Genomic DNA, 24,996 nt, shown 5'->3' on the forward strand with positions numbered 1-24,996 from the left:
CCCCCCCCACCGAGCGCTGTTTTGACTGGGAAAGATAATTATAGCCACGCCCATGTTTTTTTTATGGCAGAAAATATTCACGGCGCTTTAAAATTCACATTTTTTTAGGTTTCATTTTATATTAAATCAGCGATCGCGAATCCGCGAATACAGATACCACGAATAGCGGGGGTTTACTGTACTATGATAACTTAAAAAAAGGTCCAGGTTAGACTGCCATAAAGTAATAATATGGGTAACTAGTGACATATTTGATTTTCACAGTCAGTTCTGATATAATGCGATACATGTGTTTCTCCGTGTTATGGTATTTCGCACATTAAAAACAACAGGGCTAATGAGAAAAATAAGGATTGGGGCAGAGTACTCAAAACAAATGTTCAGTCTGGTAAGTAAAACACTAAAAAAAAAGTTAGAACCCAATAAAATTGCTAACATAGGTTTAAACATCTTAAATTTCTAATAAATAAATAAATATTACAGTTACTTGACGTACCTTGACAAGATATGAAGTTCGTTTGATTGATATTTCTGTTCGCTGACATTTTCTTTTGTTTTTGGATTGTAACATTTAAAACAGTATAAAGATAAGCAATCAATAACGACAAACACAGGACTCACAAATTGCACAAGTGAGACAAGTTTATGAAGCTTAAAAATTAGGAATGAAGAGAAGATTCTGAAAATTTATTTATGTTTTTTATATGATTGAAGATTTCATGGAAGGGGAAACACATTTCACCATAATAATGTAAAAACCCACACAATTCCAGCTATCTGGTATTATTGCAAATGCAGTAAGATCAAGTTTACTATCCATTTCTAATTATATTGCACTAACTGAAAAGCCCAATAAACTGGTAAGTGCAATTGTTTTTATTGTTTTATGGTAGTGACCTCCAGAAATGTGCTCCTCTGTTCACATTATCATGCTTCACAAAATTTCCGTTTGAACAGAAAAATGTGTTCCTGAAAACATGAGTCAGCCTACAATATCACGTTATGTTGTGAATACAGCAAATGACAACAGTGTGCTCTGACCAATACAACTACAGTAAATGGGAAACATAGCTCTCACACATTTTATGTTTGACATTTTTTAAGCTTCATAAACTTTATGTATTGCTGTGCAGGTCGCTATGTTCAGCTTGGTGCTGGGTTTTGCATTCACCTAGTGTTTCTCGCAGATGAAATCATGCATGAGTCAACACAAAAATCACATTATACTTGCATTGTTTCCTAATATATCAGTTGTGTTGGAGCAAATTCACATTGCAAAAAGTAGCATAATAAAAATGGGAATTAATATTCCCATTTTTATTATGATACTTCTGTGCTGGTTTAGCCTTTAGATTTATTTTCTATGATAAAAATATGATTCTTCATTGTCTGTCAGGAATGCAACTTCCCATGATAAAATTGTGCTTATAGGGAAGGATTTTTTGACTAATGCAACCTTTTCCAGAAATGCTTTACTTGCATTAGTTGAAATTGAGGTGGGGGGGGGATTTTTTGCGGATGATTCATACGTATAAATTGTTTGAGGCTAAAAATTACATCTACCTACAGGAAAGTTTGTCATGGTTTTTTTTTTCTTTCTTTTTTTTTTACAGGTTTAAATGTTAAATCTAACAGTTGAAAAAAAAAAAGACGTGTTCTTTACATGTTTAATTTTCAATTCCAGATTCATTTTTCAAAACTTTTTGGAATCATCAGAACTTATTTGAACTATTTTCTTATGGAAAAAAGGAAGTCATGACTTTAGTTTAAATTTTGAAAAATTAATACTGAACTGTTCTGTTTAAATCTCTTTCAGGAAATATCTTCTGTGATAAAATTGCTTCTCCAGGGTCTGAAAGGCTGCAAGACAGAGCCATGTACCATGATATACTTGGGAGCATTAAATAATGCTGCACTTCCAGATACTATTTCTGTACTTTTAAAATACATAAAGAAAGGTGGAAAATCAGGACTTTTAGCTTTGAGAGCTATTAAGAGTATAGCTGAAGAGCAGAATTATTATCTACCAGCTGAAGTAAGAAGTTATTTTTATTTATGATGGATAATTATGTATAATAAAAAAAATTTTCTTAATAAGAAAAATTTTTTCTTATAATGAGAAAAAATGTTTTGCTTGCACAATTCAATAACTAATGGATTATGCAATTGAAAGATTAATATTTAATTGCAGAAACCAATGAACGGTGCAGTAGTCAGAGGTCATCTACCTTGCACATCATTCTTTAATGAAAGATGGAAAACAGATTATATTAATTTTTTGACATCTCTAATTATGTGTGATCTCCTTTTCCACGAGGAAAAGAAAAGTTTTGAGTCTGCCAGTTTTGTAGATATAATGAGCATAATGATATTAATTTGGGTTGGCCCATTTCTAGCATTTTAATATCATGCAGTTGGAGTGGCATATGATATAATTGTGTCCATCCTTCATTATGCATTAACTTCTAGAGTATTATCTAGATTTTTCTCCTCCTTTTTTACCCCTTGTAAAAAAAGTATTTGCTTTTTAAAGAAGTATATGCTGACAAATACTTTCTTATATGCTCTGAATATTTTTCTGAAATTCATGTTTGATGTAATCTGTTTTAGTAAGTGCATCAACTATTTTTCAGTTCTGAACTTTCTAATACTATTTTATTTTACTTGCTTTCTTTTTTTTTTTTTGCATAAATATAGGAGCAAAATAAGTAGGTCTGGCTTACTTGTATATGCTCAGTCACTAGTTCAAAATTATTCATGTTACAGTAAGCATGTAATAAAACAGTTTAATAATTCAAGCATAATGACTATGCTGAGACCTGCTGTTTTCAAGTTTTTTTTTTTAATCGACACAGGTGTATTAAATCTTTTTATGGTTACTTAGCTAAAAGTAATTGGATGTATTTTATGTTTAGTGTGAGTTCATGATGTTTAAGTGTTTCATTTAGATTGCTAACATAGGATCACTTGTTACCCCTCCAAATATCTTTTCAGATAGTTACTGTTACTATATCTTTCCCTCTGTATGAAACAATCACATTTGTATACAGCAACTAAGCATAGGTTTAATTTTCTTAATTAAAATATTTTATAGTTTTTCTTTGATAAGTTCATTAATATAATATATATTTGATAAGTATACTAATACCACACCTTTTTCTCACATTAACAAAAGGTGTGGTATTATTACATACCTCTACCCTTTGTTCATTCAATAGCTCATTGTTTTCACTTTTGAAATGTTTAATGAAAGCATCATTGCCCTCATTTTTACATTACATCGTAATTTTTTTATTTGCATTACATGTTCATATTAGATCAGTGATTCTCAATCTTCTCGTTGTTGTGACACTTTTAAAGACGCTAAAATTTTGCGGCACACTGCAATCACTATTTTACTCATATAATAAAATTTATAAATAAAAATTATATATATATAAATTGTATTAATATTAAATTAAATTGTGTCGGTAACTATAAGGGTGAGGAAAGTAGAAAAAGAAGAGTAGTAGATTAGTGAAAGGTGAAAGAATGTTAATATTGTAGAGGTTATGATGAATTAAGTAAATTATGGACTGAATTGCCAAGCCAATATAAAGTGGGAGAACTGTAAAATAAAAATAGTACAACAAAATACTAATAAAATGCAAATAAAAATAAAAATACAATGAAAATGTTATAGCTGTCATCAGATATGGGGGGGAACACTTTTAGTAAATGGTCTAATATAGGTAATATAGTAAAAATATAGCTAATATAGTAAAATAGGTAATGCAAAAAAATTCTTGATCTGATGTCAGCTGAAATAAATGTTGATACCTGATTCTACCTATATATATATATATATATATATATATTCACAAACTGGAAGTAGTTTCTGTTGGGTATATTTAATAATACTTTTATTATTTGTTTTAAATGATTTAATTTTGAACATACATGAATTGCATGAAATTTAAAAGAAAATATGTAAAAAAATAACATAATTATATAAATACAAAAAATATACAATTATAACATTTTAATTAGTGAGACAGTTGGGTTTGATGGGAAGCACAGTTTTTCTTAATACTAGGATTTATTGTGGATAGGCTTACTCTCAGCTCCTCTTCTACCAACTTTAGCCTCTCTCTCTCTCTTTTTTTTTTTTTTTTGTTTAATCTCATTTAAAGCAGAAAACCCTGTTTCCCACAAGTAGGAAGTGGAAAATGGCAATAAAATTCTACTTTTTCGGAAATTTGTGGATATTCATTTTGATTTAAAATTTGCTAATATTAGTGTTATTAAAGTGAATTTCCAGCGAATTGTCACTAAAAAATCTCAGCCAGTTCTTCCTCTTGCAGATTAAGTTCTAATGTTGGAAGGTTTCTTGTTGCAAATAGTTCTCTACCTACAAATATTTTTTAGTATCAAGGGATGGAAAGTAATGCTCAATTTTTGTCTTTAACAGCTCTAATGTTTACTTATGACATTAGTTATTTTAGTATAATTCATTTTGGCAGTCAAGGGAAACATTTTAAATTTTTTTCATTTACATATTTTTCCATACACTCAACTTTTCTTTAAAGGTGAACAACTTGTCAGTAGAAGTGAGTAAATTTTCCTATGGGCCTTGCATACTGATATTTAATTTATTAAGCTGTGCGAATAAATCTTCTAGAAAAGCTAATTTACAGCACCAAATTTCATCACTTAAATAATCACAAAATTCTGATTGCTCCAGTGAAAAAAAATATAAGCATTTCCCCATGCAACTCATAAATACACAAGTAACATGAGCTTCAAGTTAAAGCGGCATCTGCACAAAATGTGGAAGCAGTCGCACAGTATCCAAGACAGGATAGCCTACTCCAGAGCTCGCACAACATTTAATAAGCAGAAATCAAAAGCAATTAAGCATTATACGGATAGAACCCTTCGTAGCGGAAAATGCCCCTACTCTGAGCGGCCTTCTGATTTCCCCCTAAATCTTGAACCTGACCATGGCTTGACTTCATATCTAGATTTGCCTCGAACACGGAACAATGTCCTGATCTTCATACTCCAACAACTAGAATCCAGCCTAACACTCTGTCGGCAGTAAATCTCCAGGGAACAGCTTATTGCTGCCATTAATTCTACATCAGCTTCTGCTACGGCAGGTGCTGACGGAATCCCCCAATTCATTATTAAATGTCTTAGCCCATATATTTTGGATCCCCTTCTAACTATTTTTAATGCTGTTTTGTCAAGCCATTTCTTTCCCCAGCAGTAGAACATCTACCTTGTGAAGCCTATCCCCAAAATTCAATCTCCTGCACTTCTTAAGCATTACCGGCCTATCGCCAATGCCTCAAGTCTTCTAAAGTTCCTTGAGAAGGTACTTCTCCCTGTTCTAACTAAACAACTTCTTCCACATCAGCCTCCTCAAATCCATTACTCCCTTCCTCATAGATCCACTGTGACTAACCTCTTAGCCACCACCAGCTCTATCCTCTCTGCATTTGAATCCCAAGCAGAGCTTGCAGTCACCCATGTAGACCTTGAAGCAGCTTTCGACTCTATAAACCAGGGGTTCTTGACCTTCTTAGTTCCACGGACCCCTTTGCCAGTCAGGTGAATGCCACGGACCCCTTCTCAGAATAATGCTTTTAAATGCATAAAATAAAATTACAAAAAAAACAATTTAATGAAATAGTTAACCAAAATTAAAAAAAAACATTATACAGTAATATATGTGTTTCTTTCTTAACACATTGAATAATAATACAATACATTTAAAATATAGGAAAGTTGAAGTTAAGTTTTATTTTTTAAGGACATATCAGTGTGAAGACTGTTGTTGTTTATCTTGAATAAGAAAATTAAACTGTGGTGTGGTATTTGACAAGGCAACATGTCATGTTGGACATCCAATCGATTTCTTGTTTTCATTGTTACAAGTGCTGAAAATCCCGATTTGCACAGATATATTGTTGCAAATGGTATCAAAGCTTCCATAGCTCGCTTTACAAGACGAGGATAGGCTTCTCTCAGGGAACACCAGAATTCTCCAAGGCTTTTTGAGGTAAACTCCAATTGTAGTAAGTTTTTTGATGTAAGATCAATGAGTTCATCTTTGGTTAAGTCAACATCTTCAAGAAAGAAAAGGATTTCGGATCCATGGTTCAATTTTCATGCCATCAAGATAGAAATAACTTTTAAAAGAATTCCGTAATGTTTCCAAGTGTTCGCAGATATCTCTTTTCAAAAAAAATTGAGAGAGAAGTTTGCATTTCAACTACATCTTGGTAAAGCACTTCCTGCAACAGTGGAAAGTTTGCAAGAATGTCGGTCTCTACTCTCTTCTTCCATATTGGTAACTTAGCCAAGAAAGCTTGTAATATTTCAGTTGCATCCATAATGGTGACTTCATGACCTTGAATGGAAAGATTTATCTCATTCATATGGTGAAAAATATCTGCCAGGTAAGCCAACCCATGGATAAAATCCTTCCTTTCAAAATGTTCCAAGAGTGGGTTTTCTCTTTCTTCCAGAAAAAGTGAAACTTCTGCCCTTTGTTCGAACAACCGCTTCAAGACTTTTCCTCTTGAAAGCCAGTGCACTTCTCTGTGGTAGCGAAGCACTTCATATTCTGCTCTCATTTCTTGACAAAATCTTTTAAAAATACGATGATTCAGAGAACTTCTTTTGATAACTTTTATGGCTGTTGACAATACTTCTTTCAGGGTTGTTGGAAGAGTCTTTGTTGCCAGTGCATGTATGTGTAAAAAGCAATGAGTGATGATGACTTGAGGAGCTTCTTTTTTCACTAAAGTAGCAAAACCAGATGTATTACCAGGCATCGCAGGAGCTTCATCAGTGCAAAGAGAATGAAGTTTTCCTTTCATTCAAAGTTTCGTTTGTAAAAAAAAAACTTTTTACCATTTTGAAAACGTCGACGGTCTTTGTAGTTTCCGAAAGAGACTCACAGAATAAGAATTCTTCTTTGATGGTGTCAGCATGCACATAGCGAACAAAAACAAGGAGCTGGCTACATTGAGAAATGTCTGTAGTTTCATCCAATTGCATACCGAAGGGGAATGGTGAGGTTGCCATTTCCTTGATGACCTGCTTCAAAATATTAAAAGACATATCAACTATTCCAGAATGTATTACATCATTTGACAAGGGAACAGCTTCCAGTTTTTTTCTCTGTTCCAGTCCACAGACCAGTTCGACCATTTCGAACAGAAGTTAGTTTAACTTCTGTTCCGGGTAAAATAATGGAGTCGCTGGTTAAAGATGCATTGCAGGATCATCTAGACAAGACTGCAGCAATAATTCAAACACAGCATGGGTTTGTTAAGGGAAAGTCTTGTCTGACAAATTTGATTGGTTATTATGATGTGGTCACAAAGGAACTGGATGCAAAAAATAATTTTGATATCATATACTTGGATTTCAGGAAAGCTTTTGACGCTGTTGCGCATGGAAGACTACTGTACAAATTGGAGCAGAATGGTATTAAGGGTAAGTTGCTACAATGGATAAAGGGATGGTTAAGTGGGAGAAGACAGAGGGTGGTAATCAATGGGTGCTGCTCTTCGTGGACTAATGTTATTAGTGGAGTCCCACAGGGTTCGGTGTTGGGTCCACTGTTGTTTTGTGTATTTATCAATGATATTGATGAAGGTATATCAGGCTTAATGTCGAAGTTTGCAGATGACACAAAGGTTGGCAGGGTTGTTAATGACAGTAATGGCAGTGTGCTACTGCAACAGGATCTAGAAAATTTGGGCAGATGGGCTAAGAAGTGGCAACTGAAGTTCAACCTTGACAAATGCAAAGTACTGCATATGGGTAGAAGTAACCCCAGAGAAACGTACCAACTGTGTGGTACTACACTTAAGGTGGTAGAAAATGAAAAAGACCTGGGAGTAATTGTGCAGTCAGATATGAAGTTTTCTGAGCAGTGCAGACAGGCTGCTAGGGCGGGTCATGGGGTTTTGTCAATGATATATAGGAATTTTGCTAGCAGGGAAAAGGAGGTGATTGTCCCTCTGTATAAGGCAATGGTCAGGCCACGCCTTGAGTACTGCGTACAGGTCTGGAGGCCTCATTTTAGGAAGGATGTAGATTTGCTTGAGCGTGTACAGAGAAGAGCAACACGATTGGTGAGGGGAATGAAGGGATTCTCTTACCAAGAGAGGCTTAAGTTCTGCAAATTGCAGTGGCTGGAGACTAGGCACCTGCGCGGTGATCTGATTGAGGTCTATAAGGCCTTGAATGGGTTGAGCACGCTGAATTCTGATGGGATCCTTCCACTTGTTCAGATTACCAACCTACGGGGACATAAGTTCAAATTAAGAAAGGACAGATGTAGAATAGATGTGCGGAAATTTGCCTTTAGCCAGCGGGTGGTTAATTGCTGGAACAAACTTCCATCTGTCGTTGTGGAAGTTGATAGGTTAAATAAATTTAAGGAGGAACTGGACAGGCAATTGGAGGGTATGGTGTGATTTTTTTTTTTTTTTTTTTTTTTGGCTGATGCTGCATAAGCTCCTACACTTGCTTTCTTGCATCATGTGCCACTACTACTACTACTACTATTTCCAGTGCACATGGCTTTACTGAAGTCTCTCCAATAGTGTGGGGCTTCTTTTTCTTGGCAATCCGGTAAGCAACTTTATAGGATGCTTCAAGAAAAGGTTTTCATGAAATGGAAAATCCAAGTTTTGGAAGTGTCCCTGCTTTTTCGCACGAAAAAAACCAGCATCTTTAGATGCATTTTCAGCATGGACAGACTTGAGATGGTCTTTCAGTTTTGCTGGCTTCATACTTCCGTTCGCAAGAATTTTTCCGCACAAAAAACAACACTGCGGTATTTGAGTCCCGTCAAGTTCATTAGTGCAAGTGAAACCAAATAATACATAGTTTTCATCATACTTCCCTTTCTTCGACATTTCAACTTAAATCTGGTCTGTAACAAATGTTAAATAATTAATGCAATATTAGCAACTAAGAAAGACATATACGAATGTATGCGTCGACAGACACACGGCTGGTGTGCATACACACCTGTAGCACTTCAGGGGCCTCCACCGTTGGACTGGTATACATGCACATAGCAGCGAAAAGGTTAAATTACACACTTCAACTGCTATCTAAACCGTAGGACGTGTTTGAACATACCTAGTTTACACTCGTAGCCAGCATGTCTATTCGTGTTAAAAGTGGCCTACTAGGCGCTGATTTGCCGGATAGTTTGCCAACTACGTTGCACGATAGTCTCTCCACAGCAGGACTGCAATCAAGTGCGATCTAGCGGCAGGTCTAATAACTGCCGTAATTTCAAAGTAACAATGAGCATAAGCGATTTTTCGAGATATACAGTAACTATAATATGATATGAAAATATCTGTTATTTCTATTGGTGACTACAGATACAGCTAATACAATTGTAATTTATTACATATATTCATAAGTGAAGGAAATTAATGAGTTGATTTTTTTCCCATCCAAGCTCATGGACCCCCTGAAATCCTCCCACGGACCCCTGGTTAAGAAACCCTGCTATAAACGTTCCTGCAATGCTGAAGCTACTTTAGACCACTACCAGATCAAGGGAGACACTCTACAGTTCCTCACGTCACTCCTTCAAAACAGAATAATCCAGCTTATTGTCCATGGGCACATATACGAGCGAGGTATCTCTTCAGGCGTGCCACAGGGTGGTGTCTTATCTGGGCTCTTGTTCACAGCACTTATCTCTCCACTTGTTGAGTCTGGCGCACTATGGTCATAGTTGCCGATGCACCCAATAAATCCCGAAACAAACTTGTTGAGTCCAGGTATGATATCTTATGTTATGCAGATGATATAAAGCTCCTCACACCGATTTCTCCATACGATGATCTTCTCATGATAACAGGATCAATTAATAATACACTGATGGAAATTGAAAACTACCTCAACCAGTTCGGATTAAAAATAAACCCAGAAAAATCCGAATTTATGATATTTTCTTTAAAGAAAACGGCTTCTTATATTCAGCCCATTCTGTGTAATTCTCCAATTCCCATCGTCAATAAGCATACTGATCTCGGGGTTGTGTTTGATCCTAAGCTCTGCTTCAGTTACCACATAGACAAGCTCCTCACCCTGGCAGCTCGACTCCAATGGATTGCCAAACAGCATCTATATTATATCAATGAAGTCGCAACTACTAGAAAATATATAAAAACCACTGTATACTCTCCGTTTTTATATGCTGCAGAGGTATGGGCATCAGCTGCCACTAGCAAAATCAGGCCACTTTTTTCTGCTGATTTTTGGCTCTTAAAATGGGCCATAAACAAACATAAACTTCTTCCACAGCTAAGGACAACTGAAATGACCAGCTTGATTCAAATTCACAGGCTCCCCACGCCGATTAGAGTGAAACATCTTCCCACGACTATCAAAATGAATGGTTGGCAAGATTTATGCACCATCATTTTGGGACCTGTGCTCATGGAGAGTCCCTCAGCCTTCCCTCAGAGCGACTCCAACTCTATGCCCACATCTCAGCCGTTTCCACTTATCCGATAGGTTCCTGCCTTTTCAGCTACTTTCGTGTGCCCAGTCCTTGGATGCTGACCTTAAGTTCACTTCTGACAGGGAATACAGACATCGCATCCTTGAATTGTACTTCCCTGTCCCTGATCTTTCTCCTCGAAGCTTGTCTTAATGCTGCAAGCCATCAATACCACCTGATGTGAAGACGGCATACTAACTCTTCAGTATGACGTTAGTAATGATGGACTAACTACTTCTGTTCAGGGCAAAGAACATTGCCTGTTTATATTACTATTGTATATAAAATTATTTGTTTCCACCAATATCTTCTTTATATATTGTATTATATGATACTTGGAGTTTTGAGTTGTACTTCCACATATGCATTTCCTATGTTTTATATATCAATGCTCCCTATTTATATTGTATTATTACTGTTAACCTCTGGCCTGGTGGTCATGAAGGGAAACATTGCAATCTATCGAATTGTATTATTATTATTGCAATAAAGATTTCTTACATTCCCTTTTGATAGCCACCGAACCTCAGTATGCATTATTACACAGAAATGATCAGACACCAGTTCTTCGCATAATTTTCTGAAAATACGTATTTTTTGCAGTCTAGTTTTGATATAATTGACCATTTTAACTGCTTGATCAAGTACAAGTTTTAAATCGGGTACAACTGTCTTCGCTACTAGAACTTGTCTGTGTTGTAATAATATTTGAATTGCATTGTTTTACTAAGTTTACAAATCTTTTTAGTGCTCCTGTCATTGCGGGAGCACTGTCGGTACAAATGCCAACGCATGACTTCCATAATATACCACAAGTTTGCAAATAATTATTCATTACTTCGAAAATATCTTGGCTGGTTGTTCTTTTAGTGAGTTCTTTACAACAACAAATAAAATAAAATAAAATAAAAGAAATAAATAAATGATAAACCTGACAAATGCTATTAATTGGACTTTTCCCCCCTAATATCTGTAGAATTATCTAGTTGCCCAAAATTATTGACACGTTGAACAACTCGTTCTTCAATATCATTGGACATTTCTTTTATACACCTGCTAATTGTGCTGTTCGAAAGTGGTGCTGTCAGCTTCCTCTCCCAAAATACTTTTTTGATTACCCCACATCTGGTAAAATCAGCCTTTCTTCAATCAGGCGATTTTTTTTTTTTTTTTTTTTTTTGATTTTTTTCCGTCAGTTTGGCTACTAAATAGCTGGCTTCTTGTGCTTTTTCAGATATTTTAGCTATATTATAAAATTCTGTACCTTGTTTTTTAGTAGAGGCTTGCAGTCTTTTAAAATATTCCATAGTTTTGGATGATAAATTCTTGTGTTTTGTAGAAAAATGATGCTGCAATTTACTCAGCACTATTGATTCATTCGACAATTTTAAACCACATACCATGTATAAAGGTAGAGGACAATCTTGGTTACCAGTATACAAAAATCCCATCACCAAATAATCGTCATCCTATTTACGACATGGTTTCTTCTTTTTTGATGTTGATGGTTGCTCGTTTTTGTCATTTTCTCCAAACTTGTTATTAATTTGCCTCTTCTGATTTCCTTTCACTAAAAGTTTATCCATTGCTAATAATTTCTAAAAAAAATTAAAGTTACTTCTAGAATGTACTAATACAGTTAACTGAATATAACATTTTAGAGATATAAAAACACAAAGAGATATAAAACACAAAGTACTTTTAAAACACAAAGAGATATAAAACACAAAGTACTTTTAAAACACAAAGGAAATTTCTTATTATGCTGCTTACAAGTTGCACTTATACAACTGCAAGGTTCCTGGGAAAGTCTCTCAAATGATAAGAATGGCTGAATAAAGGTGAACAGATCTACTACTAGGAATCAAAACTTGATGCCACATTGACCACTGGAGGGGGCTGGAATCGGTGCAGCGTAAATAAACAAATTTTTTTATTTGTATTAATTTTTATTATAAAACTTGGATTTATTAATTTTTTTTATTTGCATTTTCCACGGCACACCTGAAGCATACTCGTGGCACACAGGTTGAAAAACACTGTATTAGATAATGGGATTATAAACATGGGAAGTTTTAATAAAATAAGATTTTGCTATATATTTTGATTTGTAAAATTTTTATGCTTTAATTATTTGTTGATTTAAATTTATAGGCTTTTCAAGTTATTCATCATAGCTATTACCAGTTGTGGCCACTACAGGAAAGTACAGCTCGTGTTGCAGCAGCAGAATTGCTTTTGAGAATTCAACCAACCCGTGAAGTTATACGTGATTTGTTACTCTCTCTTACTGATAGGGAATCATCAGAAATAACATCTTTAGTACTTTCTACTATTTTGGATCTATCTGAAAAAAATAGTACTATTAGGTAAATTTTTATTATGAATTTTAATAATTGAGGCACTTTTCTAAAAATGCAAATAAAAAGCAAGCTAGTTCATGAAGCTAAGATATACTGGATTTGTAAAATGAACTTGCAAAGATCATTTTAAAGATTAAAATTGTCTGTAGGATGTTTGCTAGTTTTTAATTCCATCTTTTAAATAAAAGTATGAAAATTGTAGCCTTTGTGAGTTTATGCATTGAACACTCTTTTTTTGTTGTTGAAAAAATTTTGAAATTTGAAATTTTTTGTTGAAAAAAAATCCCTACTTTCAAGATTATAGCAGGGTTAACCAGTCCTTCTATTTATTTATTTTTTTATTCTGCCAGTGCATAATATTATTTATTTTAAGATGTGTGTAATCCTCTATAGTTGTGCGCATAATAAATTACATCATTTTGCATTAAAATATATCCAATAATGTTTGCAAAAGTTAGCATTAGCAAGAGCACATGATGCAAGAAAGCAAGCTTATATAGCATCAGCCAAAAAAAAAAAAAAAACAACACACACACACACCCCCTTCTCACTTAACTCATCCACCCTCCCCAAATGTTTGTCTAGTTCTGTCTTGAATTCTGTTTAAGCTATCAACTTTTACAACGACAGATGGAAGTTTGTTCGAGCAATCAACCACCCGCTGGCTAAAGGCAAACTTCTGCACATCTATCCTACAACCGTGTTTCCTCAATTTGAATTTATGCCCTCTCAGGTATAAATTCATTCTTCCTCTTGCTCAGAATGAGCAAGAGAAAGAATCCCATCAGCATTGATGGGATTCTTTCTCTTTCAGGTGCCTAGTCTCCAGACACTGTAATTTGCAAAACTTATGCCTTTGTTCCATTCGCTAATCTTGTTGTCCTTCTCTTTACTCGTTCCAACAGCTCTACATTCTTCTTAAAATGAGGTCTCCAGACCTGTATACAGTACTCAAGGTGTGGCCTGACCATTGCTTTATACAAGGGGATAATCACCTCCTTATACCTGAGAAAAATTCCTGTGTATCATTGACAAGGCACCATGAGCTACTCTTGCAGACCGTCTGCACTGCTCAGAAAACTTCATATCTGCCTGCACAATTACCCCCAGGTCCTTTTCACTCTCTATCTCTGTCAGTGTAGTACCACACAGTTGATACATTACTCTGGGTTTACTGCTTCCCATATGCAGTACTTTACATTTGTCAATGTTGAACTTCAGTTGCCATCTCTTAGCCCATCTACTCAACTTTTCTAGATCCTGTTGCAGCAGCAGCGTACTGTCAGTACAAACTCTGCCGACCTTCGTATCGTCTGAAAACTTAGACATTAAGCCTGATATGCCATCATCAATATCATTAATGAATACAGAAAACAACAAAGGAACCCAACACTGAACCCTGAGGGACTCCACTAATAACATTAGTCCAAGAAGAGCAGTGTACATTGATTACCACTCTCTGTCTTCTCCCACTTAACCTTCCCTTTATGCATAGCAGCAATTTGCCTCCAGTGCCACACTGCTCCAATTTGTGCAGCAGTCTTCCATGTGCAACAGTATCAAAAGCCTTTCTAAGATTCAAATATATGATATCAAAATTATTCTTTGCATCCAGTTCCTTTGTGACTACATCATAGTATCCAATCAAATTGGTCAGACAAGACTTTCCCTTAACAAACCCGTGCTGTGTCCGAGTTATGACTAAAGTCTTGTCTAAATGATCCTGCAATGCTTCTTTAACCAGTGCCTCCATTAATTTCCCTGGAACAGAAGTTAAACTAACGGGTCTGTAATTATCTGTGATCCTCCCTTTGATCCACCTTTGTGGATTGGGGTCACATTTGCACATTTCCAGTCCATGAGTACCTCCCTGAGTCCAAGGAAGCTGTTATAATTATGGCTGAGGATTTGCTTACTTCCCTTGCTGCCTCCTTTAATATAACTGGATAGATTCCATCCACCCCAGTTGCCTTTAAACTGGCCTTTTACTGCCAGAGTTTTTAATACACCTCTGGCATTTCCCCTCCCTGAATAATTCCTCATGTGTGAATGTAGATGCAAAATATTCATGTAGTTTGTTAGCTACCTGAGCAGGATCATCAACAGTTGAACCATCGATATCAAGTGAACCAATCTGATTCATCCCCTTCGTTCTAGAGTTTACATAAGTAAAGAACTCTTTGATGTTTTTATTTTCATCCTTTGCTAAAGATTTCTCGTAATCTGCCTTTGCCTACCTAACCTCCACTGTGACTTGGTTACAGACCAGCTTATATCTATCATAGGCTTCTGTGTCACCTGTTAATTTATATGTATCACATGCATTTTTCTTCTCTGCCACATGTCTAATTAGTTCATCAGACATCCATTTAGGCCTAAATCTTGAACAATATTTCTTAGTTGGTATGAAAAGCCTAGTAGCTTCTAAGATTATTTCTTCGAATGCTTCCTATTTTGAATTTGCTGTTAGTCCCACCATATAGAATTTAAATATTGTCTCAGACCACCGTAGTCACCTTTACAAAAGCAAAAACCCTTCCCTTTACCCCTGATGGTAGTTATTGCTTTGAGTAAATCCCACTTCAGCACACTGTGATCACTGCCACCTGGTGGTTCCTTTATCTGCAGATTCTTAATGCACGAAGAATCACTACTGATAATCAGTTCAAGAGTATTACTCTCTCTAGTTGCCTCCTGAACATGCTGCTGTAGAAAACAATCATGCAATAAATCCACAAAAGCGTTGCTAGTGTGTGAGTGACCAACCCACAAATTCCAGTCAATCTCTGGGAAATTAAAATCCACCATTATAAGACGCTCTGATTTACTGGCCTACTCTATTTCTCTGCACAATTGCTCATTATACTCCTCAGATTCATTAGGCCTATAACACACACCTACTCTCATTTTTCCTTTCTCAGTGCTTATGTCACACCAAACAGACAAGTAATTGAGATTAACATGATTTCACTAGCCTTAACAAAATGCTATTACCTCTGTGTGTTGCTGAAATTAATATGTATATAATTACCAGGAATGGAGAGAGAGAGAGAGAGAGAGAGAGAGAGAGAGAGAGAGAGAGAGAGAGAGAGAGAGATTTTAACTTGAATATCAACTTGGTTGTAACTCAGCTTTCGATCATTGGCATATTTTATATAGTATACAGTTATCTGCCTTTCATAAATTTTTACACTTTCTTGAAAAACTTAATATTTTGTCAATCTGTTATGGAGAATTTGAGCCAAACACAGCTGTGAACTTTAGTGAATAAAATATTCTTTAGCACTATATTAAAAGCCTATACCAAAAACAGCAACAACTTTCTAAAAACCTAATCCTTTCTCTTAATTTTAATTAGCTAGTTAATGCTTCTATATGTTTTTATGCTACCTTTGTTCATAACTAGGCATGTGCAAGGAGACCTGATGGAACTGTTTAATACTTTAAACGGGTTGAGTATACTAAACGTTGATGGCATTCTTATTTTTTCTCAGACAACACAAGATGACCTAAATTTAAATTGTTTAATTAAAATTTTTTTAAATTGCAAAAATTTGCTCTCAGCCAGAGTTGACTGCAGTAAACTTCTGTCTGGTATTTTCAGAATGGGTAGTTTGAATAAGTTTAAGGAATGAATAGAAAAATTACTAGAAGGGATGAGCAAATGGATGGGTAGTGTATTTTTTATTTATTTATTTTTTTTTTGGCTGATGCTCTATAAGTTTTCTTCATTTTATCATTATGTCACTACTAATACCAATGCTGGTTTTTAAAGCAAATGTGGGCTTAGTGTAGTAGTGGACAATTAATTTGTGCACAGTTGAGACTACCAGAGGCGCCTCCGTAACCAGGTGGGAAGGAGCAGCAGTGTGTAGCACATGCTTCTTGATTAGACCGGGGTTCGAGCCCGTCACCACCAAATACGGAGGATGCGGAAAGGTCAAGGGAATGACCACCGCATATCCCCGGAGCAATATGGCCTTAGTTGCTAATGCTCCTAAAAAGCAAATAACAAATAACAGACTACCAGAGAGGGCTCATTATATCTACCATTATGAAACAGGCCATCTATTCTTTTATTTTACAGTACAATTTCTTATGTAAATATTAGTTGTTACAAAGAAAATAATTTGCCTCTGAAATGCTAAAAAAAAATAAGAATAGAGTAAAGCAAGTGAGAGAAAATGTTGCTAATTTAGAGATTAGAGTATTCTACATGTGATATGATCAGAAATAAATGTATGCAGTGAAAGGGAAGGGTAATGCTATATTAGTATTATGTATACTAATATTGTCTTAATGCAATTTTTTTTTTTTTTTTTTTTTTTGTAGATCACATACAAAAGAAATTTTTAAAAATGTTACTTTTGGAAATTACCACATCTTGGCTCAGAATGGCTCTTCAACAACTTTCACTAATTTATTAACAGGTTGGTGAGTATGTGTATAAGTATGTGTAATTGTTGTTGTTTTTGGAGATTTTTTTGGTGCATCAACTACTTTTGTCAAAGTGCTAATCCACATGATACACCATTTGCTATGGTTTATACGAGGTGTGGCAGTAAAGTTCCCAGAATGGTCCAGTAAAAAAAACACAAAGTGAAGGAGCTCAAAAATGGTTTTATTTTTACTCAAAGTAATCATCATAGTAATCACATAAATTGAATGCATTTATTGCACCTTTCTAAAAGTTTTTAAATAGAGTCAGCAAAGGCATCAAAAGTGATGTTATTTAGTTTGGCAGTTATGTTTTTCTTATGTCCTCAACATCCTGAAATCTTTCCTTTTGAGGGTTTTGACTTTAGTAAAGAGTAAGAAATCTGCTGGCTTTAGATCAGGAGAGTAGAGTGGATGGTTGATTTGTACAATGCCATGTTTCATGAGAAATATCTTCACAACAAGTGTGGAATGTGTGGGAGAATTGTTGTGCAACAACCAGCTTCCTTTCTCTCGAAATCATTGCTTCCCCTGGGAAATGTGCTTCAGTAGTCTTTGAAGCACTTGTACATAGAGTGCAGAATTGACTCTCTTCCCTTCAGGTATAAATTCTGTATGAATCATGCTCTCTTTGTTGAAAAACATAATCAGTATCATCTTGATCCTGGACTTCTGTAAATGAAACTTTTTGGGTAAAAGTAAAATGAAACCTTGTTGGTGATTTTAAAGTCCACTGCATGCTCTGATACTTTTTCTCCAGATCATACTTAAATGCCTTTTCTTTATTGCTTCTGCTCATCCCTCAGTCTGTGCAGCACAAATCTTGCATAGGCTTCATTTTCCCTAAATCATCATGCAGAATTTGACGAATTGTCTCCTTAGAGGTTGACTGACAGCTGTTTCTTAGGTTATTGCAAATATTCTCATGTCCATCTTTGAACTACTTATACCATTCAAACAGACTGGTACGACTTAATGTTTCATCACCACCATATAAACAGTTTTTAACATTTCATACCTATTCGTTGCAGATTTTCCCAGTTTAAAGCAAAATTTGATATTTGTTTGTTGCTCCATTGCAAAATCATTACATGGAAGGTTAATGCTACTAATGAAACTAGTTGTTATTTGACTTGTCAGACCTACTGGACAGTCTTTGTACCACCATCTATTGGAGGAAGTTTGAGCTACAGTATAACAGCACCAGTCTAAAATCTTTATTGTCATATCTCGTATGTATTGTCTGTGAAAGTGTGCATTCAAGGGCTGGTTTTCATGTTGTGAAAATTGAAAAACCTGGAATAATTCTTGAAAAAAAATCCTATTCCTCCATCTGAGATTAGCTAGTTACAGTCCCATTTGAAGAATTCTTTAAGAATTCCATGTTTCTCTGACAGGATCTAAACTCAGACCTTGAAATGAGTGGTGACAAATGATAAACTCATTATGAACTTCCTGAACCTGAATTTCCTCCCCCTTATATTCCACACTGCCTTCATCCATACAAATATAAATGCTCAGTGGATTATTATTTTTTTTAATTTAAAGAATTGTGGCTTCCTGAAGTAGTAGTGGCATGTGATGCAAGAAAGCAAGTGTATGAGCTTATGCAGCATCAGCCAAAAAAAAAAAAAAAAAAAATTTACAAAAAGTTCACAAAGGGTCTTTGGTTTCTTTCTGGCAACTGCAGATTCCACACAATGCCAATAGTTCTCTATAGGATTCATGTCCGAGCTGTTTCCTGGCCAGCTAAGAGTTGTAATGGACTGTCCTTCCAACCATTTTTTCACCTGTAACAAATGTAAACACATTATTGTCGAACCTCTAATGCAGAAATGAAGCTAAAGTAACTACAGACTTACACTTTTCGCCGCCTGACAAGGAGCAGAGTCTTCCTAAAAGATGCAGTTACTTGGCAGGTTGAAATGGTCTCTAATGGTTGGCAGCAATTTGCCTTCCAATATAGCCAGGTATCCATTGGCATTTACGGAACCTTTTATAAACTGCAGGTGATATATATTACAATATGCATACTCCGCGATACAGTCTAATACCATCCAGAAGAATACCTGAAGAATACCATCCAGACTGTCCACCGTACAGTCTGGATGGTATTCTTCACCCTGTCTACGGCAAATCATTTATCTCTCATCAGAGCCATGAAGGTTGAATTTCTTCTTATCCGAGAAAATAACTGACTCCCACTGCTCGGGGGTCCATTTGACATGCTCCTTACACCAAATTAATTGGACCTTTTTCATTTTTTGTGTGAGGAGGGGCTTCTTCTTAGGACGACGGGCTACAAGTCCATTTTTGAAGAGGCATCTTCTGACTGTTACTGCACTTGCTACCACTCCTGTATGTTCTTCCTATTCTCTTTTCAGCTCAGATGAAGAAGCTTTATGGTTTTTAAGGCATAAGCACTTCAAAACATGGTCCTGTTTTGGTGTAGAGACTTGTTTGTGTCCAGTTCCTTTTTTCCTATCAGTAGAACCAGTATTCTTGAGTTTGGAAAGAAATCTACTCACTGTTGACTGATTACAAGACACTCTTTAAGCAATATGATGGGAAGAACATCCTTCCTCACGTAAACAACAATAGCACTCTTTCTTCGTGGTGTCAACTGCACGTAACTCGCCATCCTGACACAAGCAAGGAATGACTGCAGCTCTTACAGAGCATGCTTATATAGCTGAAAGTAACAGCTGATGCAATATTACGTCATTGCCTATGCGTGTCAATCTTATCTGATGCAATCTGTAAGAAATAATGCCATATATTTACGTTATTCAGACGACAATTACAATTTTAGGGAGTGATGGACTTTCTTTGAACACCAGTGTGTGTGTGTATGTATATGTGTATGTATATATATATATGTATATGTAATTATACATATATTTGAATAGCGTTTAAAATAGTTGGAAATGGAATCTTTCATAATAAAATAAAAAAACATATATAAAAAGGTACAGCATACATCAGAGGCAGCAAAAAGCATATTCCTCTACATGATGCTTGAAATATAACCATATAAATAAATTAGAATAAGAGTTAAAATAAAATAAAATAATGACAGCAGTATGGTAAGACAAGAGCGAAAATAGTCAAAATTAAAACCAAATCAAACCGTGGGGGGGGGGGAAGAGAAGGGTAACAAGAGTAAAAATATTGTAGTAGAAACTCTAAAATAATGTAGAAAGTTTAAATGAAAGAATAATAATTCATTGAATTTTGAAAGCCAGTTAATAGAAATTTAACGGTACCCCCTCTGATGGGTACCAGGTCTAAATTTATGTGAAATATCACCAACAGAGATGTTAACCAGTACAATAAAATAAAACAAAAATAAACCAAAAATAGACTGACCATTATGCCCCATCTCGACAGAGGACCACAAGGCCAATAATGGTCAGGGAATCACTGCATTTCGATTGCTAGACCAATCGCCGCAAAGGAGAATCGATCGAAAGATCAGCCCGCCATCCGATCCTCAGATCAAACCACCAATGCAGAGGATTTGAACAGCGGTGGTCCTGATGCAGCAAAAATTGAAACATTGAACAGCTACGAGCACTCCAGTGCAAAGCCACACTACTGACAAAGTAATCTTAACCAGATTATACAAAGGGTACTAGGAAAGTTTTGCAATACAGCTCTGTTTATTTAATTTTTTCAAAGTAATTTCCCCTACATTCAATACACCTCTCCATCCTCCGAAACCAATCTTTAAACCAGTTCTGCCAAGTTTCACTAGGGAGTAAAGCACACTCGTTGTCCCAAGCCCGTAGAAGGTCCTCATCACTGGAAAACCGCCTCCCTTTTAGCTTCATTTTCACATGCGGGAACAGTGCAAAGTCGCAGGGAGCAAGGTCTGGACGGTAGGGAGGGTGCTCTAGAAGTTTCAGTCCCGTCGTGGTCAAATATTCGGTGCAGGCTTTGGCGCGGTGATCTGCAGCATTATCGTGATGGAGGTACCAGGTGTCCATTCTTAACTTTGGCCGCAGGTTCTTCATAGATCCAATGACTTTAGGCAGGCATTGTTCAGTATACCACTTAGCTGTGACTGTCTTCTGCGTGTCCAAAACGACACGTTCCACAATTCCACTCGATTTGAAAAATACAGCTATCATTTTCTTCTTTACAGATCGGGATTTTCTGACAATTACGGGTGTGTCGTCATCATCAAAGACCCAAACTTTGTTTTGAGCCTTGGTCGGCAGATCGTAATAGTACAGCCAAGTCTCGTCACCTGTCACGATGTTGTTCACATACCGAGATTGTCCCTTATCAAACTTTTTTAACATCTCCCGGCACCAAGTCACACGTCGTGTCATCTGCTCTTCAGTCAGTTGATGCGGCACCCAGACAGAACAAAGTTTCTTCACGTGCAAATGATCTTGCAGAATCGAACGAATTGCTGGTGCATTTAGGCCCAAAGTATCCTCTATCTGTTGGTAGGTCACTCGCCTGTTTTCGTCAAGCATTTTCCTCACAGCAGTAACGTTTTCCTCTGTAACTGACGTTCGTGGCCTTCCCGGCCTCTCAGAATCCTCCAGAGTGAAATTTCCCCTTTGGAATTCTCTATACCACCTGAATATCGTTGTATGATGTGGACAATCATCATCTAGTGCAAGAGTCATTTCTTCTAAGCACTGGTCTATGGTTAAACCACGCACGAAATTATACCGCAAAACTGTCCTTATCTCATTTCGTGACCACGATGCCATCGCAAGCACTTTACACTCTCACTACTAATGAATAACTGAGCCCATCGACTTGGCGCGGCGGCTACTATGCACGTATGAACATGTCTCAACATGCAGCAACAAGCAGCTTCCTGTGATTCATTGTTGCGTCATATTGCAAAACTTTCCTAGTACCCTTTGTATAGATGAATAATGAACTATGGATGGCAGCAAAGGCGCAGCGTTAGCAATTCGCCTACTTCTGTCATGTGATATAATTATACATATATTTGAATAGCGTTTAAAATAGTTGGAAATGGAATCTTTCATAATAAAATAAAAAATATATATAAAAAGGTATCATTATTATTCTTTCATTTAGATTTTCTAAATTATTTTAGAGAGTTTCTACTGCAATATTTTTACTCTTGTTACCCTTCTCTTCTCCCCCCCCGGTTTGATTTGGTTTTAATTTTGACTATTTTCGCTCTTGTCTTACCATACTACTGGCATTATTTTATTTTATTTTAACTCTTATTCTAATTTATTTATATGGTTATATATATATATATATATATACATATATACAGTGGACTCCTGCTAATCCGAACACGTTTCGGTCGGCGGAGAGGAAATTTTTTAGTTTGCAAAATATACGTTTTTTGTATTTTCCAGTTAAATTTAAATGGCATTATTGGTACAAAAGCATTTAGAATTACACAAAACAATTGTATTTTATTGTAGTACTGTACTAATACAAAATTAATAAATCAGTGTTTGACATGGCCTATTAAAATTACAGATACCAAAACAGGAACAAAAGTCATTTTTCAGAAGTAACAAACTCTGTTAGTTTCTTTTGATGTAACGATGAAAATCGGCTAGATGATGCTATGTTTCGCCACCGCTTCATAAACATGTAGTCTGCCGGTGTAGCGCTGGGATGTTGTTCTAAGTAGCGTAAAGCGAGGTCAAGGACCGCTGTCGCGTCTGTGTGCGACACAAGTTGTTCCGCAGAAACACCGGGCTCGTCATCACTCCCGTCATCATTCTGCTTGGAGTCTTCTTGGGTGACAGCTGCCACGATGTCCTCATCCGACAGGTTTTCATGACCTATTCCATCCGCTGCAATCCACTCATTAACGTCAGATTTTGTTGCTTCCTCGCACCCGGGAATTTCCTGTACGAGCTGAATTAATTGTTCTGTGTCATTGTTTTCGTCAGAGCTATCGACAAAGCTGAGAGAGGGCCATAATTTCTTCCATGATCTTTGTATGGACTGCTCGGTTACACCCTCCCACGACTCAGCAACCCAATATACAACATCTTTTAAGTTCACTTGTTTCATTTTCTCATGTAAAGAAAGTGAATTGGTGTTATCTTTTATCAAGGACCTAAGATATTTCTTTCTGTATGCAAGCTTGATAGACTGTAACACCCCCTGGTCCATGGGCTGTAATAATGGTGTTACATTACGCGGTAAAAAAGCTGCCTTTATATCCCCTGATGTCAACTCGGAAACGTCTGGGTGGGACGGCGCATTGTCTATGAGGAGAATGGCACAAGGTGGCAAATCATTTTCATTGCTGAAACGTTTCACTGCTGGGACAAATTGATTATGAAATCACTCAATGAAAAGCTGTCCGTTGATCCAAGCTTTTTTTTGACTTTTGTAATGAACTGGAAGATTGTTAATGTTTATATTTTTAAAAGCTCTCGGCTTCGCTGATTTACCGATCATCATCAAAGGTAGCTTGTGATTTCCTGAAGCATTACTACAAGCTATCAACGTCACTCGCTCCTTATTCATTTTAAAACCTGGGGCACGCATTTCTTGTTGAGATGCTAGACTTTTTGTGGGCAAAGCCTTAAAATTTAAACTTGTCTCATCAGCGTTATATATCTGCTGAGGTGAATAATGTGATACCAAATCAGCGAACTCACCCAAATATTTCTCTGCTGCAGCATAATCAGCTGATAATTGCTCCCCGGTGATCGTTAGCTGGCGAATCCCATGGCGCTTCTTCCAGCGATCAAACCAACTGGTACTCGCACTAAATGATTCATCACCTTTCATTAGCTTGTTGAGATGAATGGCCTTTTCTCTAACAAGAGGTTCACTTAGGGGTGTTCCCCTTCCTCTTTCCTGAGTGAACCACGTGAATAAGGCTTCATCAAGCTTGTCAAACGTTGAGGGCCTTACTGTTTGTCGATTTTCAACTGATTTTTCTGAAGTAGAGGTACAAAACTGCTCGATCTTTGCGCGGTTTTTTTTCCAGTCAGTTACTGTGGCCTTGCCCACTCCAAACTCTATTGCTAATTTCGTTGCACTTTCCCCCTTGTCCAGCCTTTTCAAAACTTCCAGCTTATCTTTCAACATACACGCTGTGTGTTTCCGTTTCGTGGCCATTGTGGCAGCAGACTGAACTAAACTAAGCTATAAAATGTAATGTAGAGCGAAGATATAAACATTCACGTTTAATGCACAATGTCGCGTGCAATTAGTCATAGCGTGGAGGGGGGGGGGGTTTGCTTCCGGTGTGTTACGCTTGCGTACAAACGCTAGTAGGCTTACTATACATTCATTCCTTAATAAACTAGACCTGTTTTACTGCTTGCTTCTGCATTATTGCAGTTATTCGGCTAATTCGAAATTCTGCTAATCCGAACAGGGCTCGGTCCCAGTTAGTTCGGATTAGCGGGAGTCTAGTGTATATGTATATATATGTATTCATTGATTTCAACATTTATGTCCAAGAATGAATCACACATTGTAATGCAGTGTGCAGTCTGTACCTGCATTCCTGTGAGTACATAGACATGTTTTTTTATTAGGTTTTCCTTAGTATTATCCATATGATGCAAGGAAGCCTGCTGCTTACCTTGTAAGCCTAAAGTGACACTCATTTAGGCATTCCTTGAAAGCCTCAAACATCAAGGAGCTGTCAATGTGTGCCCTCACGTATCTACA

The 24,996-nt window shown here is 36.4% G+C and overlaps 1 protein-coding gene across 1 annotated transcript in view; it reads left to right on the forward strand.

The window, feature by feature from the left end:
- LOC150089693 (microsomal triglyceride transfer protein large subunit-like) overlaps positions 1-24,996 on the forward strand; it is a 95,527-nt gene that overhangs the window by 40,797 nt on the left and 29,734 nt on the right. Inside the window, exons 9-11 of the mRNA XM_090390076.1 lie at positions 1,817-2,035; positions 12,692-12,906; positions 17,233-17,330. Of these exons, the coding sequence (XP_090246202.1) occupies positions 1,817-2,035; positions 12,692-12,906; positions 17,233-17,330 (532 nt within the window). The remainder of the gene's footprint in view (positions 1-1,816; positions 2,036-12,691; positions 12,907-17,232; positions 17,331-24,996) is intronic.

Source organism: Mastigoproctus giganteus, chromosome 2 (assembly GCF_048544385.1).
Source record: "Mastigoproctus giganteus isolate SK-2022 chromosome 2, ASM4854438v1, whole genome shotgun sequence".
NCBI lineage: Eukaryota > Metazoa > Arthropoda > Arachnida > Uropygi > Thelyphonidae > Mastigoproctus > Mastigoproctus giganteus.